At 36.9% G+C, this 22,043-nt stretch overlaps 1 protein-coding gene across 4 annotated transcripts in view; it reads right to left on the bottom strand.

Moving 5' to 3' along the window:
- The window catches only part of TATDN1 (TatD DNase domain containing 1), a 51,414-nt gene that overhangs the window by 27,856 nt on the left and 1,515 nt on the right, over positions 1–22,043 (bottom strand). The window contains exons 1-3 of one of the 4 annotated variants that reach the window (XM_074265931.1): positions 17,408–17,438; positions 6,322–6,387; positions 3,205–3,254 (exon numbers count right to left, since the gene is read on the bottom strand). In XM_074265931.1, the coding sequence (XP_074122032.1) occupies positions 3,205–3,254; positions 6,322–6,361 (90 nt within the window). In that variant the 5' untranslated portion in view covers positions 6,362–6,387; positions 17,408–17,438. Of the gene's footprint in view, positions 1–3,204; positions 3,255–6,321; positions 6,388–8,623; positions 8,765–17,407; positions 17,439–22,043 lie in introns of those variants that run through there. The other 3 variants (XM_074265922.1, XM_074265915.1, XM_074265941.1) reach the window with 3 other exon arrangements.

The following is a 22,043-nucleotide window of genomic DNA, read 5'->3' as shown; positions in this document are numbered from 1 at the left end:
CAAGGCTGGTGCTCTATCCACTGCCTCACTTAGCTGCCCCAGCAAATTACTTATCAAAGTCACAGAGCTCGTTAGTGGCAGATCCCAGATTCTCTATCTCTCTAACTTGTATAATTATGAGGTAGTTATTAAAAGGCTTTTGGAAAAAAAATATTTTCCAAAACAAACTGGCACAGATCTATTGACAACATTTTTGAGGATGACTCTGTAAAAACTGAACTCTAGTAACACCTTTTGTTCACACACATGTCATTCAACCTCTCTGAAACTCAATTTCCTTATATGCAAAATGAGATTAATAAGATGCTACCACCTTCCTTACAAGATTATTATAAAATCAGCAGAAATCAGCATGTGACACAGTAGTCAAAAAAGAAACATGCTCTTGGGCTACATTAGTTGGAGCATAGTTAGAGAGGGAAGTACAAGGAGATATCCTGAGATCAATGGGCAAGCAAAGAAAAGAAAAACAAGAGGATTATAAATAGTGTTCCTTATAAAAAAAGAGTGAGAAGCTTTAGAGGGAAAAACCAATTGATAGAAAGTTGGTAAGAGACCCAACTTAAGCTAAATCTCCTGTAGTATATTTAAATACAAAAATATAAAGAAGAAAATGTACAAATGAAAAATGGTAAATCTCTCTAAAGATTTCTGTAACAAACTATTAATTCCACTGAAGTGACCAGATTTGGATTCTAAGTCTCTAATATACTACACGAGGAGGTTGAATGGGGAGATACAGTCACACTATATAGCAAGCACACAAAGAAGAGAATACACATATTGGCAGTGATCATTCTGATGGTACTTAGGGATCAATCCTCACAATAACCTTAAAAAAAGGAAAGATTAATTACTCAGAAAAAGTTTGAATGACAGAGTTTTCAAAGATTAACCTTGTAACGTTATCTAGAGTCAATTAATAATAAAAAAGTCAGTAAGTGTCTACTATTTGCCAGATAATTAAATGTTGAGGATACAAGGAAAGGCAAATGGCAGTCCCTATTCTTCAGATGTCAACACTCTAATAGGGGGGAAATAAAGGGTAATGACAAAGCACATGATGGGGGTTCTGTGGGTTATAACATATTACCAATGATGAATTACACACTTGAAATAGGGTGATGGATTGCCTCCACACTCCTTGCTCCTTTACTCCAGGGCGCTAGATAGACCTCTCTTTGAATATTTACAGGAAGCTACAAAGATGAAAGCATACACTCACTGAGATCTGAATTTCTGGGGAGGCAGAAGTAATATCAATGATAAAATCATGGCTTTGCTGAAGTCACTCAATGTTCTACATGTGTTTTTAAAAATATCAGCTTTACCACGTGATGGTGAGGTGCTGGCAGCTAGAAAACCAGTGCTATGAACAAGATCTGGATTTGTGACTGAATGGCATGCTAAGGGTGTCAACAATGTGACATGCTAGGTGAGGACTCACTCAGAGAGGCGGAGATGGCCCCCAGAACATCACTGCTCCTGCTGTTCAGTAGTGTCCAACTCTTTGTGACCCCTTAGGGGGGTTAACTGGCAAAGATACTTAAATAATTTGCCATTTACTTCTCCAACAGGTTAAGGCAAGCACAGGTTAAGTGACTTGCCCAAGATTACACAATTAGTATCTGAGGCCAGATCTCAATTCAGGTCTTCCTGATACCAAGCTCTGCACCCTCATCCATTGAGCCATCTAACTGCCTGAACAAGGGAGCTCCTTAAACCTGCTGTATAAGAGTTTGGGGAGAACACACATAGACTTCAGTCCTGGAAGCCATACCACATTTCCACGCAGGGCAATGGACAGGGTGGACAGCACTAAGAGAGGCGGACCAGGATGGAGAAGAATCTAGAGATCATGGTATGTGAGCACTAGCTGCAGGAACTGATAATAGTTTAAGGATAGATTATAAAAAAGTCAAGTATTAAAAATTGTTATAACAAAGAGGGCCAGAGTTGCTTGGCCCCAGGAGGCAGAACTGGGAGCAACGATGGAATTGCAAAGAGGGAAGAAGTAGTTTGTCAGGGAAAACTTCCTAACCAAAAGTAAAATGGACCCCTCTATGAGAGTCTCTGCAGAGAGGCTAGATGGCTACCACAGGTCACTAATGTTGTAGAAGGAATTTTTTGATTATGTATGAGTGGGATTAGAAGTTCTTAACCTTCCTTATGAAATGAATCCCTCTGGCAATCTGGTGAAGCCTATGGATTCCTCCAAAAAAGTTTTTAAATGCATAAAGTGAAATTCATAAAATGACAAAGGCAACAAAGGGAACCAGATATAGTTAAATACAATTATAATTTTTTTTTAAGTTAAAAGAACCCCTGAGGTCAGACTCTTGAGTTCTAGTCTTTCTAATCATGAACTTCTTTGATTCTGTGAAAAAAAGAAAGCAAGACTTTCCTAGTTCTTCAGATAATAAAATTACAATTGTTAAAGTAAATAATATCCTTCATTAATATTTAAGCTTCAGCTTATTCAATCAGATTGGGAGTGGCATGTCTGAAGGCAAAAAAAAAAAAAAAAAAAAAAAAAAAAAAAAAATTAAAAGGCAGATAAAATTCATTTCCGGCAGTTTGGTTGAATGAGATGGTTGCATACAAATATCAAAAATACCTTCCAAATGCAAATCACTAGATAAGTTCAAATCTTTTTTTGAAAAAGGCCTCTTTTTCTTTTTGCCTTTAACAAAATAAATCAACCAAATATTTATTGCCTTTCTGGAGGGAATGGAGTATTAACAAGAAGAGTTACATCTGGAGTCCAAGATCTAGGATGGAATTCTGTCTCTATGACTTCACATTTGAAAGACCTCTAACTCTTACCTCTCACACCAAGATTTAAATTTGATGATCACATGGAAACTCCTGAGCACAAGACCATCATTTTAGAGAAATACTGATAAAGTGAGAAAAAAAGATAGAGTAATAAACACACACAATTTTAGAGCTGGAAAGGACCTCGGAAATTATTTAATGCAATCCCCTCATTTCATATGAGAAACCAAGGTATATTTATCCTTGTAAAAAAGTGCTGTGATATTTTCCTTCCACTTATTATAATTCTACATGAAAGCAACAATAGTAGCACATAAAAGCTAAATTAATAATTTGTTTCAGTAGTTTTAATAGTTCTGCTTTTTTTTTTAAAAAAACTATGAAATTTAGTTTAAAAATTAAATGAGAATTAAAAATAACTCTTACCCTTTTAACACCAGTTTGGACTGCTCTTTCTATTATATCCAAGAAATCATCTGTAAAGGTTGGACCCCAAAAGAGAAATAGGAAAATACGAATCCATTTAAGTGGCATTTAACTTTAATGATCAACAGGCCAAAAGACAGTGACATAATCATTTTCATTAAATTCAGATTAAATCTGCAATTCTTAGTGAGTCTATGCTGCAGATCAAGAATTTATTCATCATTACTAACCTGATTAAAAGATTTTGTGCAAGATGTGAACTCATCAATGTGGTAAACAACAGAAGGTAGAATGCAGTATTTGTTAAAGACAAATAAACTAAAGCTGATAAAAATGGTTAAAATAGACTGCTAAATGCTAAAGGTTGGCAGAAAGTATGAGTTTGAATCTCCTTTTTAAGTAAGCTAATTAAGTAAAATGGAATAAAAGTGAAATTAATTTGCTCAAACTTTTTTCCTGGTTTGAATTTTATGAACTATGTCATTAAAAAAAGTTTTGATAAACTGTCTAGTTCTACTTGGTCCAGGTACACTTACTTCAGTGGGATTTCAGATTTTGTGAATATCCAGTATTAATTTTTCAGAAGACATTTAGTAACAGCATTTCTTATAAATGTTCTTGTTAATTCCTCTTTTTAAAATGAACTATACAGATGAAAAGATTTAACATTCCCCTCTGCCTCTAAATAGCTATTTAGTATTAATCCAAATGTTAGGAAGGAAAACTGGCATTTCTGTGTTATCAATAAATCTTTTAATGTAAAAACTGAAAACAAAAGCAGCATGATAGTGGAATAAATACTGTACTTAGCATCAAGGTCCAAATTTGAAACCTGCCATCTGTAATCAATATAGCTATGGACAAATCACATCTCTAAGAACAAAGAGAAAAGGGACTATTTGAATTATTTGACCTCAAAGCACCCTCTGATTTCAATTTTTTGTGTTCCTAAATAAACTGACAAAGAAAAAATATATATTTAAACTCTGTTAAGATTGCTTATCCACTATTCAATAAACAGTCATTAAGCACCTACTGTGGGCCAAACACTGCATTGAACTCCTTTGCTACTAAAGTGCTTTATTCTCTCTCCTCAATTTATGCCTTTTTTAAGAGCTTACCTTCAGACCTTAAATGATGTTCATTCTTGCCCCTGTCTCTTACCTCCTTTCAAAATCAGGCTCCAGTGCCATCTCTTTCAAGAAATCCTTCCTGATAAGGTGGTCTAAGTGTACCTGATCTAAAGCTATATTATATAGCAGCAGTCACCAAAACCATTTGGTATTGGCTAAGAAATAGACCGGTAGATCAGTGGAACAGATTAGATACAAAGGACAAAAAAGGGTACATCTATAGCAATCTAATCTTTGACAAACCCAAAGATTCCAACATTAGGGATAAAAATTCATTATTCGGAAAAAACTGTTGGGAAAACTGGAAATTAGTATGGCAGAAATTAGATATGGATCCACACTTAACACCATATACCAAGATAAGATCAAAATGGGTCCATGATTTAGGCATAAAGAGGGAGATAATAAATAGATTAGAGGAACAGAGGATAATCTACCTCTCAGACTTGTGGAGGAGGAAGGAATTTATGACCAGAGGAGAACTAGAGATCATTATTGATCACAAAATAGAAGATTTTGATTATATCAAACTAAAAAGTTTCTGTACAAATAATACTAATGCAAACAAGATTAGAAGGGAAGTAACAAATTGGGAAAATATTTTTAAAAACAAAGGTTCTGACAAAGGTCTCATTTCCAAAATATATAGAGAACTGACCCTAACTTATAAGAAACCGAACCATTCTCCAATTGATAAATGGTCAAAGGATATGAACAGACAATTCTCAGAGGAAGAAATTGAAACTATATCCACTCACATGAAAGAGTGTTCCAAATCACTACTGATCAGAGAAATGCAAATTAAGACCACTCTGAGATACCACTACACACCTGTCAGATTGGCTAAGATGACAGGAACAAATAATGACAAATGTTGGAGGGGATGTGGGGAAATTGGGACACTAATACATTGTTGGTGGAGTTGTGAAAGAATCCAGCCATTCTGGAGGGCAATCTGGAATTATGCCCAAAAAGTTATCAAACTGTGCATACCCTTTGACCCAGCAGCGCTACTACTGGGATTATATCCCAAAGAAATACTAAAGAGCGGAAAGAAACATATATGTGCCAAAATGTTTGTGGCAGCTCTTTTTGTTGTAGCTAGAAACTGGAAGATGAATGGATGTCCATCAGTTGGAGAATGGTTGGGTAAATTGTGGTATATGAAGGTTATGGAATATTATTGCTCGGTAAGAAATGACCAGCAGGAGGAATATAGAGAGGCCTGGAGAGACTTAAATCAACTGATGCTGAGTGAAATGAGCAGAACCAGAAGATCACTGTACACTTCAACAACAATACTGTATGAGGATGTATTCTGATGGAAGTGGAAATCTTCAACATAAAGAAGATCCAACTCACTTCCAGTTGATCAATGATGGACAGAGGTAGCTGCACCCAGAGAAGAAACACTGGGAGGGGAATGTAAATTGTTAGCACTAATATCTGTCTGCCCAGGTTGCATGTACCTTCGGATTCTAATGTTTATTGTGCAACAAGAAAATGATATTCACACACATGTATTGTACCTAGACTATATTGCAACACATGTAAAATGTATGGTATTGCCTGTCGTTGGGGGGAGGGAATAGAGGGAGGGGGGGTAATTTGGAAAAATGAATACAAGGGATAATATTATAAAATATATATATATATATATATTTATATATATATATAATAAAAAAAAAAAAAAAAAAAAAAAAAAGAAATCCTTCCTGATTCTTCAGTAGTTGTTCAGTTCAGTCCCTTCCTCAAATCATGGGTTTCATTTGCATCTATCCTGTCTTTATTCTTCTGTGAACATAATGTATTCCTCCCAGGAAATGTAAACTCCTTGGAAACCAAGATATGTCTGTATATCCATGTCTAGGTACATCACAGGTGCCTAATAAAGGCTTGTTGATTGATTGATAATTACCTACTATTTGAGGAGCCCAGACCTATTTCCTCATAAAGGTAGCAAATTTAATTTTTTTCAACTTACCTTGGTGTTTTTGAATCCCTCTATAAATTCCTCTGAACATAGGATCAGTCAAGTTGACACCAATATCTATAAAAAAAGAAATAAACATATGTAATTAGCCTTTTAAATTTCTTTATAATTTCTATATAAATCTAAAACAGCCTGTTTTAAATTTTTGTTTACATATTTTTTCCTTGAAACTAAGAGAAAGTTATTCCTTGGTCTGTCAGAATGTATACTGTTCTTTCATTTAACAGATAATAAACAAATAGGGTTTCCTAAAAAGGTAAACAATAGTTCATTCATGAAAAGGAATATGCTAGAGAAGAATGACCTTATAATGTAGGCATACTTTATGGTTTACCAAGTATTCTTCAAAAAAATAATTTTCATTTAAATCCCCCAAAATTCTATGACATAGATAAAGTAGGCAGGATTATCCCCATTTTACAGATGAATATGCTCATGAAGTAAATGACTTTTCCAAGGTCTCTTTAGGTCTTTGACCCAGGCTCATTTATATAATTCCAGAGTAATTTATTGTTTCAGTTTAATTATGTGTAAAACTCAAATTAGTTGTTTCAGTAGGAGAAAAAGCAACAGTTGAGTAGGATTCTATTAATGTTTTAGCCTGTCATTATATAAATCACAAAGGATCCTAAAAGATGTTTCTACATCCTGTCTGCCCTTCTGAGAGAATAGGGGTTCTTTATCTTTTCGGTGGAACTCTGGGCAGCCTTTGCACGCATGGAATAAGAAGGCTAGTGTAACCACAGAATGCTCCAAGTAAACTAAGACTTTGCTGTTCAGTCAATTCAGTGGTGACCAACTCTTCATGACTCCATTTGATTTTTTTTTTTTTTTTTTTTGGAGCAGTCTGCTATTTCCTTCTCCAGCTCATTTTACGTATGAAAAAACGAGGCAATTAGGGTTAAATGACTGTATAGTAAATGGCTATTAACTATCTAAGGCCAAACTTAAACTTGGAAGGGTGTCTTCCTACCTCTAGGCCAGGCACTCTATCTGCCATGGCACCATTTAGTTGCCCAAGATAAGACTGAAGACTTAATTATCAGAAAAGTTTATATTTGATCTGAAGAGTAATTTGGAGCAACTGGAGTCTATTGAGTGATGGTAATTACCTATGCTTTAGGAAAACTGTTTTGGTAGCTGTGGAGAACATTTTATTAGAGAAAGGCCTGAGATAGGAAGCCTTTGCAACTATCTAGTTCAGTGGGTTTAGGGCTTGAACTAAGGTGCTGCATTAGTGCAAAGTTCCTAAACTAGAAATGTGGGAGACAAAAACAAGATCTGACCACTAACTAGATATATGGAAAGAATAAGTGAATGTGAGGAGTCAGTGAAAGTGAAGATGACTGCACAGAAGAGAACCAAATTGGCTAGGGCAGTGATGCCCTCTACAAAAATAGGAATTTGGAGATGGGCTGCTATGGCAACAGGTAGGCCAGTTTATATGAGACTACTTGCTACCCAAATTTCACCAGGTCCTGAAACCAGTAGCACGCAAAAGCATGTCTTGGGGAGCCTTCTCTCTGCTCCAATCCAGTCTATTCACTTGGCAGCTCTTACCAAGTGCCATGGGCCCCAGTGGAATTGATGATGTGAGGAGAAACTTTATAATCAATCATTAAAAAGACAGTTGATGAAAAATCTACAGAGCAGTCAATAAGGCCTCCTCAAAAAGGAAATGTATTTCCTCTTTAGATAGTAATACGAAATTAATGTGAAAAGAATGCTGTGAATGTAGTCTACTAGGATTTTAGCAAAGTTTTAAATTAAATATCTTAAAATATTTTTGGGGAGAAGATGGAAACACGTGGACTAAACAATAGTTAGATGAGAACAGGCTGGTCAGTTTTGTTTTGTTTTTTAATAACTATTTCTGGCATTAGAGTCAGGAGAACCTGAATTCAAATCCCACCTCAGACACTTGACACAGGTTGCTTGAGTCTGGGAAAGTTGCTTAACTCCAACTGTCTCACCAAAACCCCCCAACAAAAAACTCCCTACAACTAAGATTTTTTTTCTAAGACTTTGGTTTCTTGCCCTTCTTCAGATACCTTATGCCCCCATCACTTAGCATCCTCACCACTGGATCTCCTCTGAATACACTTTTCAGTATCATTCTGGCACCTTCCCCCAAATTGCTATTGCTGAGTCCCTACTTGTTGTTGCCTTTTCAGCATTAGCAGCTCAGGGCTTCCACTTTACTGACCAGACTCTTCTTGCAGCTGTGGCGGCCTCTAAGATCTCATTTGTCAAAGCTGCCCTCTAGTTTTCCGGCTCTAGATGGAACCCTTACCTTCCAACTTCCCACTTGTCTGCTCTCCTGGTGGCTGCCTTTGACATCACATGTGCAACTAACTTTGACATAAGATACTCCCTCTTCCTCTATAATTCCTTTTGTTGGCTTATAGCTGCCTCAGTAAATGCCCTCTTCCATGGGCACTGTACAACTGGGTTCTTTGCTTATGCAGACCTTGAAATTTACTATCCCTCTACACCCACTCACTTTGGGGAGCTAAACAATTACTTGCCATCTTGCTGCCCCACAGGGAAGTTTGGTTCACACCGAGTTCACCCTTTCAGGCCTACTACAAGAGGCAGTTGCTCAAGAGACAGGTGAGGCCCCCAATAACCTCATGACCTTCCTGAACTCACTTGCTAATGTTTGGATTGCCTCTTCTCCATAAGTGGAAGCTTCCTTCTGCACTTGGGGCACCACCACCTGCCAGATCAAAACTAAAGAGGTAGCGGTCTTCTGGTATCTGCAAATCTATCAAAGGCTTTCTCCCTTCAGGAGAGCTTGTTCTCCTGGCTTTCCATGCTGCTTTTCCTTTTCCTCCTCCTCCCGTGCATCTTTACTGGCTCACTAATTTTGTGTCCCAGAAATTCTGTATCTCTGGACATTTCTTCCTCTCTTCTGGCTTAGTGGGGTGTCATCATCTCCTTAATCCCCCCCCCAAAGAGTAGGAAGAAGTGTTTTTCTGTGCTGCCATTCCCCTTAGACCCATTAGAAGACGTGTGCCCACACTAAAGGCTCTTGTATTGGCCAGTAATAGGAGGGGTTCTTTTAGACCTCCTCCTCCCTTTGGCCCAAAGGGGGAATTGTCAGGATCTCCATGCAAAGACTACCCCCTATTATTAGAAGCCAATGCCCAGCAAGCATGACCCTGAGCTTGACATAACAACAATCCTTTGCACTTATCTTCTGAATGAACTTTGCTGCAGGCAAAATCACAGAACTGTTTCACATCAACCCCAGGAGGTCCCAGAGCTCAGACAAGTACCAGCAAGAACCACTTTCTGGGCATGAAGCCCTGCTATGAATCAAACTTATCTAATTGTTGCTGTTATCCCTCACTGTCACAGCAATACCTCACTGCTTGTTTCTTTGTCTAACCATTACTATATAATGTAGGAATGGAATGGAATGTGTTTGCCAATCACCTTGATTTGCTTGAGTTCCCTTATTATCCAGGAGAGCCTGAAATAACTTGGGACTCAAAAGCAATCAATCCGGAGATGGAAAGAGTATAGCTTGAGTTTGATATACCAGTGATCTTTTGCAGTTCACTGGGTTAACCTGAACCTGAAGCACCAGCAATCAAGGCCCAACTCAAACTGGTTCATACTAGCCTCAAATGGAGGTTGCACAAACACCTTGGTTCTTAATATCTGTATTTTTCCTATTCTCCTATCTCCTTTTGTTATAAAACTATATGAACCTACTTCCTAAACCCCCAATCTTTTTCTTTTTCTTTTTGCTCAGGCAATTGGGGTTAAATGACTTGCCTACGGTCACACAGCTAAGTAGTATAACAAATATCTGAGGCCAGATTTGAACTTAGGTCTTCCTGACTTTAGGGCTGGTGCTCTATCCACTGTGCCATCTAGCTGCTCCAGAACCCCCAATCTTTACTGCAATAGATTAGGTTCCGTTATTCTCTGTGCCCACATATGTTGTACTCATCCAATAAATGTTTCCAGGTTTTGCACATGACCTATGCCTTCGCTCCCTTTGTTCAGGCAGATGCTATACCCCAATTAATTATTCTGCCAATTAATCACTGTCCAGGCTTGTGTCTAATTTCCCTCCTCCAATAGAACAAAGAAGGCTTTTTGCCTATAACCTCTTGTGAGCTCCTTAGTTTTTTTATTTTTCAGTTAAGTTAGTACACAACCTCCGTGACCTGTTTTTGTTCAGCTTGAGCTAAGAGGGTTTTCACATTTTAAGAAATGTAATAAAATTTTATTTTAAAATGTAAAAAAATATTCTCAGCTCCCAGACTGTACAGAAATAAGTGGCACAGGTGCCTGCAGACCCCAGCTCTTGGCAACATTTATAAAACTTTAAGATGGAGAGGAGGTGACAATCTGCATTGGTAAAGGGAGTTTCTCATAACAATGAAATCAGAGATCCAGGCTCTAATCTCTATGCTAGCCTGGTGTTAGGAAGGAAAAATGGCTTTACCTCTGAGGAGGCAAGAGAAAAAAAAAAGTCCATTCCCTTAGTCCTCTCATTAGTGAAGGGTATGTATTCCTACTGAAATCATACATCTAACCTAGTCCCTCTTTCCCTATAAGTACATTCAGGACTTTGAAATTAAATGTACAAGCATCCTGGTTCTACTGTCCTGTTTGGTGAAAACATTTTTTTTTTTCAATCTTTGCAATGAATTTCCTCAAGAATCATTGTCAAGATTTGTGCCCTTACTTTTTCTGAAGAACAGGATAACTCTTAGGGTACTACACTCATTTTTGATGACCTTTCAACTTGGTCTTTCAGTAGGTAGAACTTTAGGTCATCTAAGAAGCCAAAGCTTCTTAAACTATTGGTCAGGACCCCAAATGGGATTGTGTGATTGAATGCAAAAAATTTGACAACAGTAAAAGATTTTTGAACCTAACAATCCAAAATTAACTCAAAACCAAACATGTAATGCATGAGAAGTGTTTCTGGCAGCACTTGCCCATATTTCATTGCACAGCTTTTGTTCTGAACAGACAACATAAGCAGCTTGCACTGCACATTCACAAATGCTGGCAGAAACACCTTGGTTCATATTTGAGATGAGGTTACGGTAAAAATTTTTCAGATGAAAAGTGAGTTGTGAGTGGAAAAAGTTTAAGAGGTCCTGTTCTAACCCAGGTGACCTGAATTCAAGGGCAACTAAGAATTCTTTCTGATATCTCCTTACTTAAGTATAAGCTTCTTATCATATACAGAGTAAGGATTTAATACTTTCTGAATCGAATTATTTGGAGCTGAAATATGACTCTCTTTAATTTCTAGCCAATGGTTCTAATTCTATCCCGTGGGATATTTACTGATTATGCTGTAGAGAAGAGTCATGATTTGGCCTGGGGTTAGACATATGAATCTTATGACTATACTATTGAATTTGTCCTTTTGAGCTGTCATATTTTCTTTTTTTTTTTTTTTTTCCCTCAGATACAAAGAGAAAGCATTTATTTAGTCCTGCAAGGAGAGGCCCAGGCATACCTGGGAGTCATCCTGGCTCCCAACATGTGCTTGTTGACCTGATAAGCCAGAAACAAAACAACTGGTTAAATACCAAAAGACCCAAGTCTTTTCATTGGATAGACAAAAAGGAAGTAACCATCACTGACCAATGGTCCCCAGTGTTGTCTGTTTTCTATGAGTCACATCACTTCCTTTGACTTCCTGTCACTGACTCAGGGTCTGACCTTTAGAGATTTCTAGGCTTTGAGATCATGTTGCTTTCAGTAGCCTGGACCCAAGACCTGATCCTCCCACTTTACAGACTTCTGGGAATAGGGATCACATGACTTAGGCCTGGTCTCATAGATTTCTTGAGAAAACTTCACCCATTCGGTCCCCCCTCTCTTTTTCATCCGTTTGAAGATTTCTCACCCTAATCCTGACATTCTTCCACTAGGGTACCTTTATTGCCTAGGCCTTCAGGGTAGTCGCTCTCTTCAATATTAATTGTAATCTGCCCAAGTTGCCATATTTTCCAAAAACACTGTACCCGGAGTATGCTGACAACAGAGCCTTGTCCCCACTCTGAACTGATACAATTTGTTGTTGATACCCAAGCTGGATTCTGAGTGTGTCTTTGGGAGTCAAGATAGGCACCAGTCAGTCTGTACTGTTTCTTGGGAAACTCCTTGGGGCAGCTTGGACCTTTGTAGATAGAGAGACCATTTTGTCTTCATAGTTTTGCAATTCCTAAGGGAAAAGAATTTGGCTTTTGCTATCTTGATTATTGATATTTCTCCTTTCCTGCCCCTCCTATTTAGATGGAGATTTCTATTTGTTCTCTCTCTATTACAATTTCATAATTATTTGAATTTCTGTTTGAATTGTCAATCTTTGCACTAGCTTAGAGTTCCACATACATGTTCACTTTTCCTTGTAATAAATCTTGTTGCAACACAATGTTTAATGAACTTGTGATATTGTTTTTGGTTAACAACGCATAAAGATACAGAAAAAAAAAAGTTGCTCAATCTGGAAAACTTCTTCCTTGCAATCCCTATATCCAAGCAATTGCTTAAATTCTGTGAATTTTATATCCATCAGATCTGTCCCATTTATACTTCCATCTTAGTTCATTCATTACAATTAGCCTGGGCCAGTCAATTACCTCTTCCTATTCCATTTCTTCCCTGCCCCCAAGTCAATTTTCACCATTTCACATTAATCTTAAAGTTTGACCTTGGATTACATTAGTAGCTTGCAGAAAAACCTTTAATGACTCATTTCCATTTACTGAATAAAGTTCAGACTTCTCAAGAGGCATTTGAGGTCCTTTATTATATGAGTCTTAGGCTCTTTCTCCACTGCTGACATATAATTTATGTTCAACAATGGATTATTTATTCTCTAGATTTTTGAATTGGTTCATGTTGCTCCCTAGTAAAGTCAATCTCATCCATTTTGCCTCACTGATATCCTTGCCATCTCTTTCAAGAGCCAACTAACTTCTCCTCAAGACTTTCCCAGGTCCTTTAATGTATTCTGTCCCTCCTTAATCTAGAGTCAAATTTATCTACATGGCCAAAAGGGAGCATACAAAGATCTAAACTGATCTACCAAAAAGAAAAGCATGTTGAACATTAAGTGATTACTTTCCAAAGAAAGTCTCAAAAGTTATAGAGTATACTTGATGAACACCTAATAAACATTAGTTTTGAAAAAAAAGTTGTATATATGCATAATGCCAGATAATGAGCTAGGCACAGTGCCATATCACAATTGAAAAAATTGAGGCAAGAGGGAAAGCAATATGCCTGAGGATTTTCAGTGGTTTAATTAATGCACACTGGAATTCCAGTCTTCCTGAATTGAGTTCCATAGTTCTGTCCACTGTACCACCTAGCTGTTTTTGGTTTTGTTTTTTTGCTGAGGCAATTAGGATTAAGTGAGTTGCCCAGGGTCACACAGCTAGGAAGTTAACACTTCTGAGGGCAGATTTGAACTCAGATCCTCTTGACCAGGGCTGGTGCTCTTATCTACTGGACCATCTAGCTGCCCCCCTAGCTGTTATTTCACTAAGTGCAACAGGAATAGCATAGTATTAAAAAGAGAAAAGCATTTTTAGTCTAGATTAACTTTCATGTACTAGCTGCTCCCCCTCATTTCCACCTGTTAACTTCCCTGGCTTTTTTTTAAGTTCCAATTAAAATCCCACCTGCAAATGGAATCCTTTCTCAACCGCTCTTAATCCTAGTACCTTCTTTTATTTCCAATTTATTTTGTATATAGTTTATTTATACATTTCTGTATGCTGCCTTTCCCATTTGATTGCAAGATTCTTAGGGGGAAAGGATAGTTGTTTGCTTTTCTTTGTATCTCCAGCACTGAGTACAGTGCCTGACAGAGTAGGGGCTTAACAAATATTCAGACTGATCTCAGGCCAAATATTCTATTCCCTGTACCACAGAACTGCTCCTTACATCAAGAAGAGAAATCATGAAGAATCGAGGTGGCAAAAGCACCAGAAAAGCATCTTGATGAGAGGGATGACATGTTCAAACTGTCAGATGATTCTGGAAAAGTGTGGCTGATCAGACTATGCAAAACCCTGCCTCACTTAAATCCACCCTTATGGATTTCACCCTTGTGATGTCATTGGTCCTCTTCAAGAACAAAGAACAGGGGCAGCTAGGGGGCACAATGGTTAGAGCACCAGTCCTTTAGTCAGGAGAACCTGAGTCCAAATCTGGCCTCAGACACTTCAGACTTCCTAGCCGTATGACCCTGGGAAAGTCACTTAACCCCAATTGCCTCCTTCCCCCCTCCAAAAAAAAAAAAAGACAACAATAAGAAAACAAAACAAAAACACAAAACACCTCCAGATAAATTTCTGAATGTTTTCCAGGAAAAAAACGAGCAAGTATCCTGGCTTGGGGATGAGACTATATATTTCTTGGTACTAAATCAATTTGATACAGAAGAGTTCCTGAAATCTCATGCTGTGCTCCCAGGAAATACTAAAGACTACTGCAGAAGCATCCCAGTAGATCTCATCTCTTGTCTCAGTCTACCATAATTATGTTCCTAAAGCACATCCTTCCTTTTTCTTGATTATATTGCTTCAGTTTGAAAATCTTTGTTTCTTATTGCCTCTAGGAAGACACACAAACTTCTTAGCTTGTCACTTAAAGTTCTGTAAAATTCAGCCTCAATCTGCCTTTGCAGATTTCTCCTCAGTCTCTACTTCTAGCCTGCTCTCTCCCCATTTACCCCCCTCACCCCCCAGCCTCAGTACAGCATTGCCTGCCTTTGTTTTTCAGTTTGTTAGCTAGTCCTTGACACTCCAATCTGTCTTCACTTCTACCATTTTAAATCTCAAGCTTTCTTCAAAGGTTCAGCTCAGGTGCTATCTACTATAGGAAAGTTTTACTGATCTTGTTTGAAGTAAGTATTCTCTTGTATAATCTGTGTTTACTTAACATTGTCCTGCAATAAAATACGTGCTCCTTAAAGTCAGAGACTGTGATAATTATAGTCTTGTTGGCAGGACACAGTGCCTTATCCATATTAAGCATATGGATATTTAATAAATGCTTGCTGAAATGAAAGTTCATCAAGCAGGATCCTGCTGATCAGGCCATCCTGGTAAGATTCTGATCTGGGAAGCCAAGGTAGCAAAATAGCAGGTATGAATACAGCAAGCATCTCTTCCCTCCAGATAGATCTAGAAAATGTACTACACTGAATCCTGAAATTACAGTAAATAGTTTGTTTTTCCCCTCAGCGGAGGTCAGCATAGAGAAATGAGTAAGTCTGAGGATAACAGGGATGATTTGTCCAGAAACACACTGCCTGAAGCATTCTAGTTCAAGGGGAGGCTGTGCTTGAGGGCAAGAAGGATTCCTAGATCCAATGTGGAGGGGCCTAAAATTTTATAGAGTGCAGAACCAGGTGGTATCCAGCTATTCTGTCGCTCATTGGGTTCTGGGTCATGGATCCAGGGCCAACTGAGGAGATAACCTATGCTTAGAAAAGGAGTAGGTAGGAATCACAAGTCCAAGGTTTATACAAAGCAATATGCAAGTATGGAAACAAGCACTATATGGCTTGAACTTCGGAAGCACAGTAGCATCTCAGTTCTGCTTTTTAGCCCAGTCTGAAGCCCATAAAAGAATATGACCCAAGTCATATATTCCAGACCAAAAAGAGACATAAAGCTCTGAAACTCTGAACTAGCAGGCCTTTCCCAGGAAGCTGACAGTCACTGAATCTACTGATAGATGCCTACTGGTATTCTAAATTGAGCCAGTGAATATGTATGTCATTCAGATCAAAACCCTTGTCACAGGAAATACTAAAGGCAGTATCAGAGAGGACAGGATCAAACTTTTCTAACTACTTTGAGCTGCCTCTGAGAGCATAGACTAACAGAACATTCAATATACCAGGAAAGTTGTAAAGGACCAGCCCAGACATTTTCTCAAGAAATATCCAGCACTTGACTTTAACATAAAGTTTTAAATTTTTTTAAAATTTTATTTTCCATTCTGAATTCTCTCTCTCCTTTCCACCTCTCTCCCACTGAAAAAGTAAAAACATAACATACATTATACATATGGAGTCACCTAACATAAAATATAAATTCAGATATTAGGGTAAAAAAAAAAGTTTTAAAAAAATTAGGATAAAAAAAAGTTGTTAAAAAAAAAAAAAAGCAATTATGGTGACAGGGACACTCAAGACAAAATTCAGAAGATAATGATTCCAAAACATCTAGAAGCAAATCCTCAAAGAAAAACACAGCTTAGGCACAAATTCAATTAGAATTCCTGAAAGAAATGAAACAAGAGTTAAAAACAAAGTTTAAATGGTTTTATAAGTGAAATGACAGTATTAGATGAAAATTTGTAAAAGGAAATGACAAGAGAAAAAGATTTATAAAGGAAGCTTGGCAGCACCAAAGATTCAAAACCTTGCCCAAGCTACAAATTCTCAGGAAAATTCTAATGGACCAAGTACAAGCCAACAACTCCATGAAACAACAAGATATATTAAAATACAATGAAAAAGTAAGGTATCAGCACATATTCTGGCCTGGAATTTAGGATTCAAGAAGTCTGGCTCAATCAAGAGTCTGTAAGTATCTCAGATTTGTCATGCAATTCTTGCATTTCAAAAATGTTTCAACTTTTACTGTTTACCCTTAAGATTCCTATTTTATTATCCTGCACTAACAATGAAAAGTAACTGGTAAAATGTATTTCTAAAGATTAAAAAATCATCTACTTGTAGCAAAAACTTTATAAAACTTTTCTTCCTCTTGTACATAAAAAACAGAGATTTGTCAGTTTTGATAACTGATCTGAAAGAGTTCAAATTTTCTTGAAATAATTTTGAGAAAAAAATATTGTTTGAAATATATTTTTTCATCCCACCCTAACCCCTAATTGAGAAAGAAAAACAAAACCCTTAGTACAAACATTAATAGTCAAGCAAAACAAATTTCTACAATGGCCATGTCTCCCCCAAAAGGATGTCTCATTCTGCACTGAGTACTTCACCTCTATTTTAGGAGGTAGATATGTGACAAAAATTTCTGAGAAAATCTGAATAACTTACCAATTTTATTAATTATTGCTAATAAATAATTAACAGGTTAAGGTGAACTGCCCCTTCCAGAAGCCAAGGAAAATGACATATCCCTGAGGGTAGAAATCAGCTCTGATAATCAATGAGGGGCTGGACATATTAAGGAAAAAGTGGGCAAAAAGTCTTCAGGTCTTTCTTCAGAGAATATGAACTAGTCAGTCATGAAGCTTAGTCATTCCTAGCAATCTGAACAAAAGAATATATCAAACCTTGCTGATTGGTTTTCCCTTTCATAAGCCTGGTCACCCTAAATTCTAATGGAAGTTTCCAAGGATAGCCAAGGGCTTATTTCCTGGTTGGGTGGAGTCTCATTCAAGATTGAAAAGTACCTACCCCAAGAATTTGGGCAATCTCATTTATCAATAATGTTCTTTGGCTAAATAATTTACAGGGGCAGGTTTCTGAATGAGGAAAACCTTAGTACTAAGCTAATAATTGGTTACTAATATAAGAAAGAAATAATCATTTTTCTCTGGTAATGTTTCATCATTAGTCCTCTGGAGTCATGGTTGGCCACTACACTAATAATCACAGTTCCTAATTCTTTCAAAGTTTTCTGTCTCTATCATATTTTTATTTTTAAATAAATTGTTTTTCCTAGTTCTGTTCACTTTACTCTGCACCAGTTCATATCAGTCTCCCCAGGTTTCTCTGAAACCATTCCCTTCATCATTTTTGATCACACAATGATATTTCATCACGTTCTCTCAGTTATTCCCCTCAGATTCATATTCTTTGCCATCTCAAAAAGAAATACATTCGTATATCCTTTCAGAGTTGGTGTTGCTTAGGACAGTTCCTCCCTGCATTTACTGTCCTTCTAATTCTCTCTTCTATTTTTTTCCTGTTAAGTAAACTGTTTTTATGTACCCAACTCTGTGTTTAATCTTTTTTCTTTTGACCACATCAAATGAGAGGTTCAAGTGTCAGCTACTCCCTCCTTAAACTCTTGCCTGTTTGAATGTCTATACCAGTGGTTCTCAAACTTTTTAAATAGGGGGCCAGTTCACTGTCCCTCAGACTGTTGGAGGGTCAACTATAGTAAAAACAAAAACTCACACTCTGTCTCCGCCCCTCAGCCCATTTGCCATAAGCGGCAGCTGCATAAAGGTCCTCACCCCGAAGGGCCATAGTATGAGAACCCTTGGTCTACACAAACCCTGATGATGTCAGATACTTTTTCCTAACTTTTTTTCCCCTTCCTTGCACCCTCAACGTATTATTCTTCCTTCTTCCTATTCTTCTCTTAAGACCATCAAATTGTATCGGAACCACTCCTAGGCCTTATTTATATAAGACTTCTCTTAACGCCTATTTATATAAGCCTTATTTATTTTATAATTTATATTTTTATATTATATTTATTATATTATTATTAAATACATATATTTAATAATATATTATATATAATATATATTATTAAATAAAATATATTATTAATATATTTTTATATTATATTTATAAGAAGCCTTATTTATATAAGGCTTCTCTTAACACCTGTGTTTAAATTTTTCTACACAGCTCTGGTCTTTTCTCCAAAAATGTTTGAAAAATCCTCTATTTCAGTAAGAATCTTTTTTTTTTTTTTCCTTCTGCTATCATACGTAGTTTTGCTAGGTAATTTATTCTTGGCTGTTAGTATCCTTTGTTTTTTGAAATATTTTATTCCAAACTCTTTGTTCCATCTCTTACAGTGGTAACTGCCAAATAATTTGCAGTCCTAAGTGATTTCCTACTTGCCTTTTTTTTTTTTGGGGGGGGGGAAGTGAGTGGGTGGAGGTGAAGCTGCTGCTGTTGCTTGGAATAGTTTTTATTTTCTTTGACCTGAATCTGAATTTTGGCTATAATGTTTCCGAGTTTTAATATAGGGTTTGTTTTTTTTTTTTAAATAAGTGACTGATGGATTCTATTTCTACTTTGTCCTGCTGTTAAGAGATCATTTAGACATTTAGATAGCTTAACGATTATTAAAATTTTTTTCCCTCCTCAATCTGTTTTTCTAGGTCAGTTGTTTTTGCTATGAATTACCTGCATTTTATTTTTTATTTTTCAGGTTTTTAAGTTTTGTTTTTTTTAAACTTTGGTTTAACATTTCTTTGTTGTTTCATGAAGTCACTGACTTCTATTTGGTCCATCCTAATTTTCAGGGAGCTTGTTTCTTGGGCAAGATTTTGTACCTGCTATTGAAAGTTATTAATTCCCTTTTTAATTCTCCTACAGCTCTCATTTCTTTTTCATTCTTTCTTCTAGTGCTCTCATTTGAGAGAAAACATTGTTTTCACTTAAAAAAAAACTTCTTACTTCATCTCTTCTAGGAATACTAGATGGATCTTTATCAAAACTGTGTTTGTCTTTCAGTTTTGAGGCTGTCTGTACATAATTTAGAATCATTCACTTCTGGGTTTGCATCTTGGGTATCCCTGGCACCATAACAGCTTTATATGGTGGGATTCTTTTTGTTTCCTCATTCTACCTGACTTCAGACAGGTAAGTACTTCTGGAAGAAAGGTCTGGACTTGTCCTGTTTTTGCTTTCTTGGGGTATTAAATGTTATTCTGAGATCATAGGAATAATTCAGGCTGAGAACCTACAAGCTCTCAGACCACCAAAGTGGTTTGATCCAGGGCAAAGTCTGACTGCTGCCCCTCTGATCTGAACTCTGCAAGTTATTGACCTGGGGTTTAGTTTGAGCAATAGTACACTGCTGCTAAATTCCACCACTATTACTCGGCTGGGAAGTTCTGCTGGTTCAGTGATATAGTTGCAAATTTTCCTTTAGTCTATGATTCCTCTGCAGTTTTCAGTGTAGATTAAAGCTGAAACTGAGCACCAGTTCTGCTCCTGAGTTCTGAGTCACACTTCTGATTGCTTCTGAATGCATTCCTTTTCAGTATATTGCCCAGGAAATCATACTATTTCCTACCTTGGAATGCCACCACTGAGCCCGTCTCTTCTTAGTCTGCCATGATTGCTAACCTGAAACTGAGTAGTATGTAAAAGAGCTGCAGTTGGCACCTTTCACTCAGATGCCCTGACATGGGTCTGCCCTTACCCCAATATGTCTCTCTCTCTGTGATGGAGGGCTTCTAGCTACATCTAGTCTGTAGCAGACTTTTCTGTCTGTCTGCCTATGGTGACCTGAGCTGGAAAAAAGTGACTTCCTGTGACTTTTTCTTGTAATTTCCCAATCAAGAGTTGATCTGATTGCATTTTCTAGGTCTATCTGGAGGAGTTTTGGAGGGAGCTCACTGTACTACCTCTCCTGCTACTTGTCATCTTAGTTCTTCCTCCTGAAAATAAATACAAGAAATGCCTATTATAAGCAAATTTTGAGCCATAGTTCTTTTTTGAAATCTTGAACTGTATTCTTCCATAAAACCTGTTTTAATTGATGCAGCTAGTGATACAACTGATAGAGCAGGGCCTGCTGAAAATATAAAATTAAATCTGGCCCTGGACAAGCCAAACTTTTTCTACTTTATTTCCTCTGCAATAAAATAGAGATAATAATAGCACCTATCTTGTAGAACTGTTATAAGGATCAAATGAGGAAATAATTGTAAAAATTACTTAGCACTAGTACCTGGCACATTACAGACATTATATATAATGTTTAATTCCTTCCCTTCCCCTTGTAAATTTTTGACTTAGAATGTAGAAAAACAATTTATATTTTCAGGCAGAAACAAGTTGCAATACTAATAAAAGAAAAATTATATCGATTAGGACATAGTTTATCTTTAATTTTAGCTTAAAGAAGATAAATTATTTAGAAAATAGGAACTGTTTTTAAGAGAGAATAAACATCTATGGGCTAAACACTTCAAAGAATAAATATTCCTCAACAATAACCACTTTTAAGAGCTTTAGAAGATAGAACTTTCATTAAATCTGATTTCACTTTAAAAACTCACAGCTCTATTTAGCAGCCATAAGCCATAACAAAATCATTTTTTGCATCACAAACAGTAAGGGAAAACAATATTAGCTGTGTGACCCAAAGTAAGTCACTTAACCCTGATTACCTTGCAAAAAATAAAAAGCAAAACAGTAAGGGACAGAAATTTGGCTGAGTTAATATATTTGGTCCAATAGAATAAGCCTAAAGAAGGATGTGTTTGCAGGAAAAACATTGCCTAAGATGGAATCAACTAAATGGTACATCAGAGATAAGAAGGGATGAACTCAGAATATTGAAGATGAAAGAGCACCGTATCTGTGGATAGATTTCAGAGGGTCTGTGAACTTGGATAATTAAATTAAAATTACGTTTTTATTCGATATAAGTAGTTTGCTTTTGTAATTCTATATATTTTATTTTTATCTACTTTAAAACAATAGTTAGAAGTGAAATTTGTGTTTCAACAGGCTACCATAGCCAACAAAGGCAGGCCAGGCCCTTCCCACCTTTACTTTCTGAGATTGCCTGTGAATTAAGGAGCTCTATGAGGAAGCTGTTGCTGACTCAGGCTGTTCTGTAGCTGTCCCTAAGCTCATGTAGCGGAAAGAAAAGCTGTCTCTCCGTCTAAGACAACCTCCTCTTTATGCATGGGAGAAAACTAAGGCCCAGGGAGGCTAAATTATAAAGGGAACAGTATAAATACTA

The sequence above is a fragment of the Sminthopsis crassicaudata genome, chromosome 1, assembly GCF_048593235.1.
Source record: "Sminthopsis crassicaudata isolate SCR6 chromosome 1, ASM4859323v1, whole genome shotgun sequence".
NCBI classification, from domain to species: Eukaryota; Metazoa; Chordata; class Mammalia; order Dasyuromorphia; family Dasyuridae; genus Sminthopsis; species Sminthopsis crassicaudata.
The sequence above is the reverse complement of the archived record's forward strand: the minus strand, read 5'-3'. Positions and strand labels throughout refer to the sequence as shown.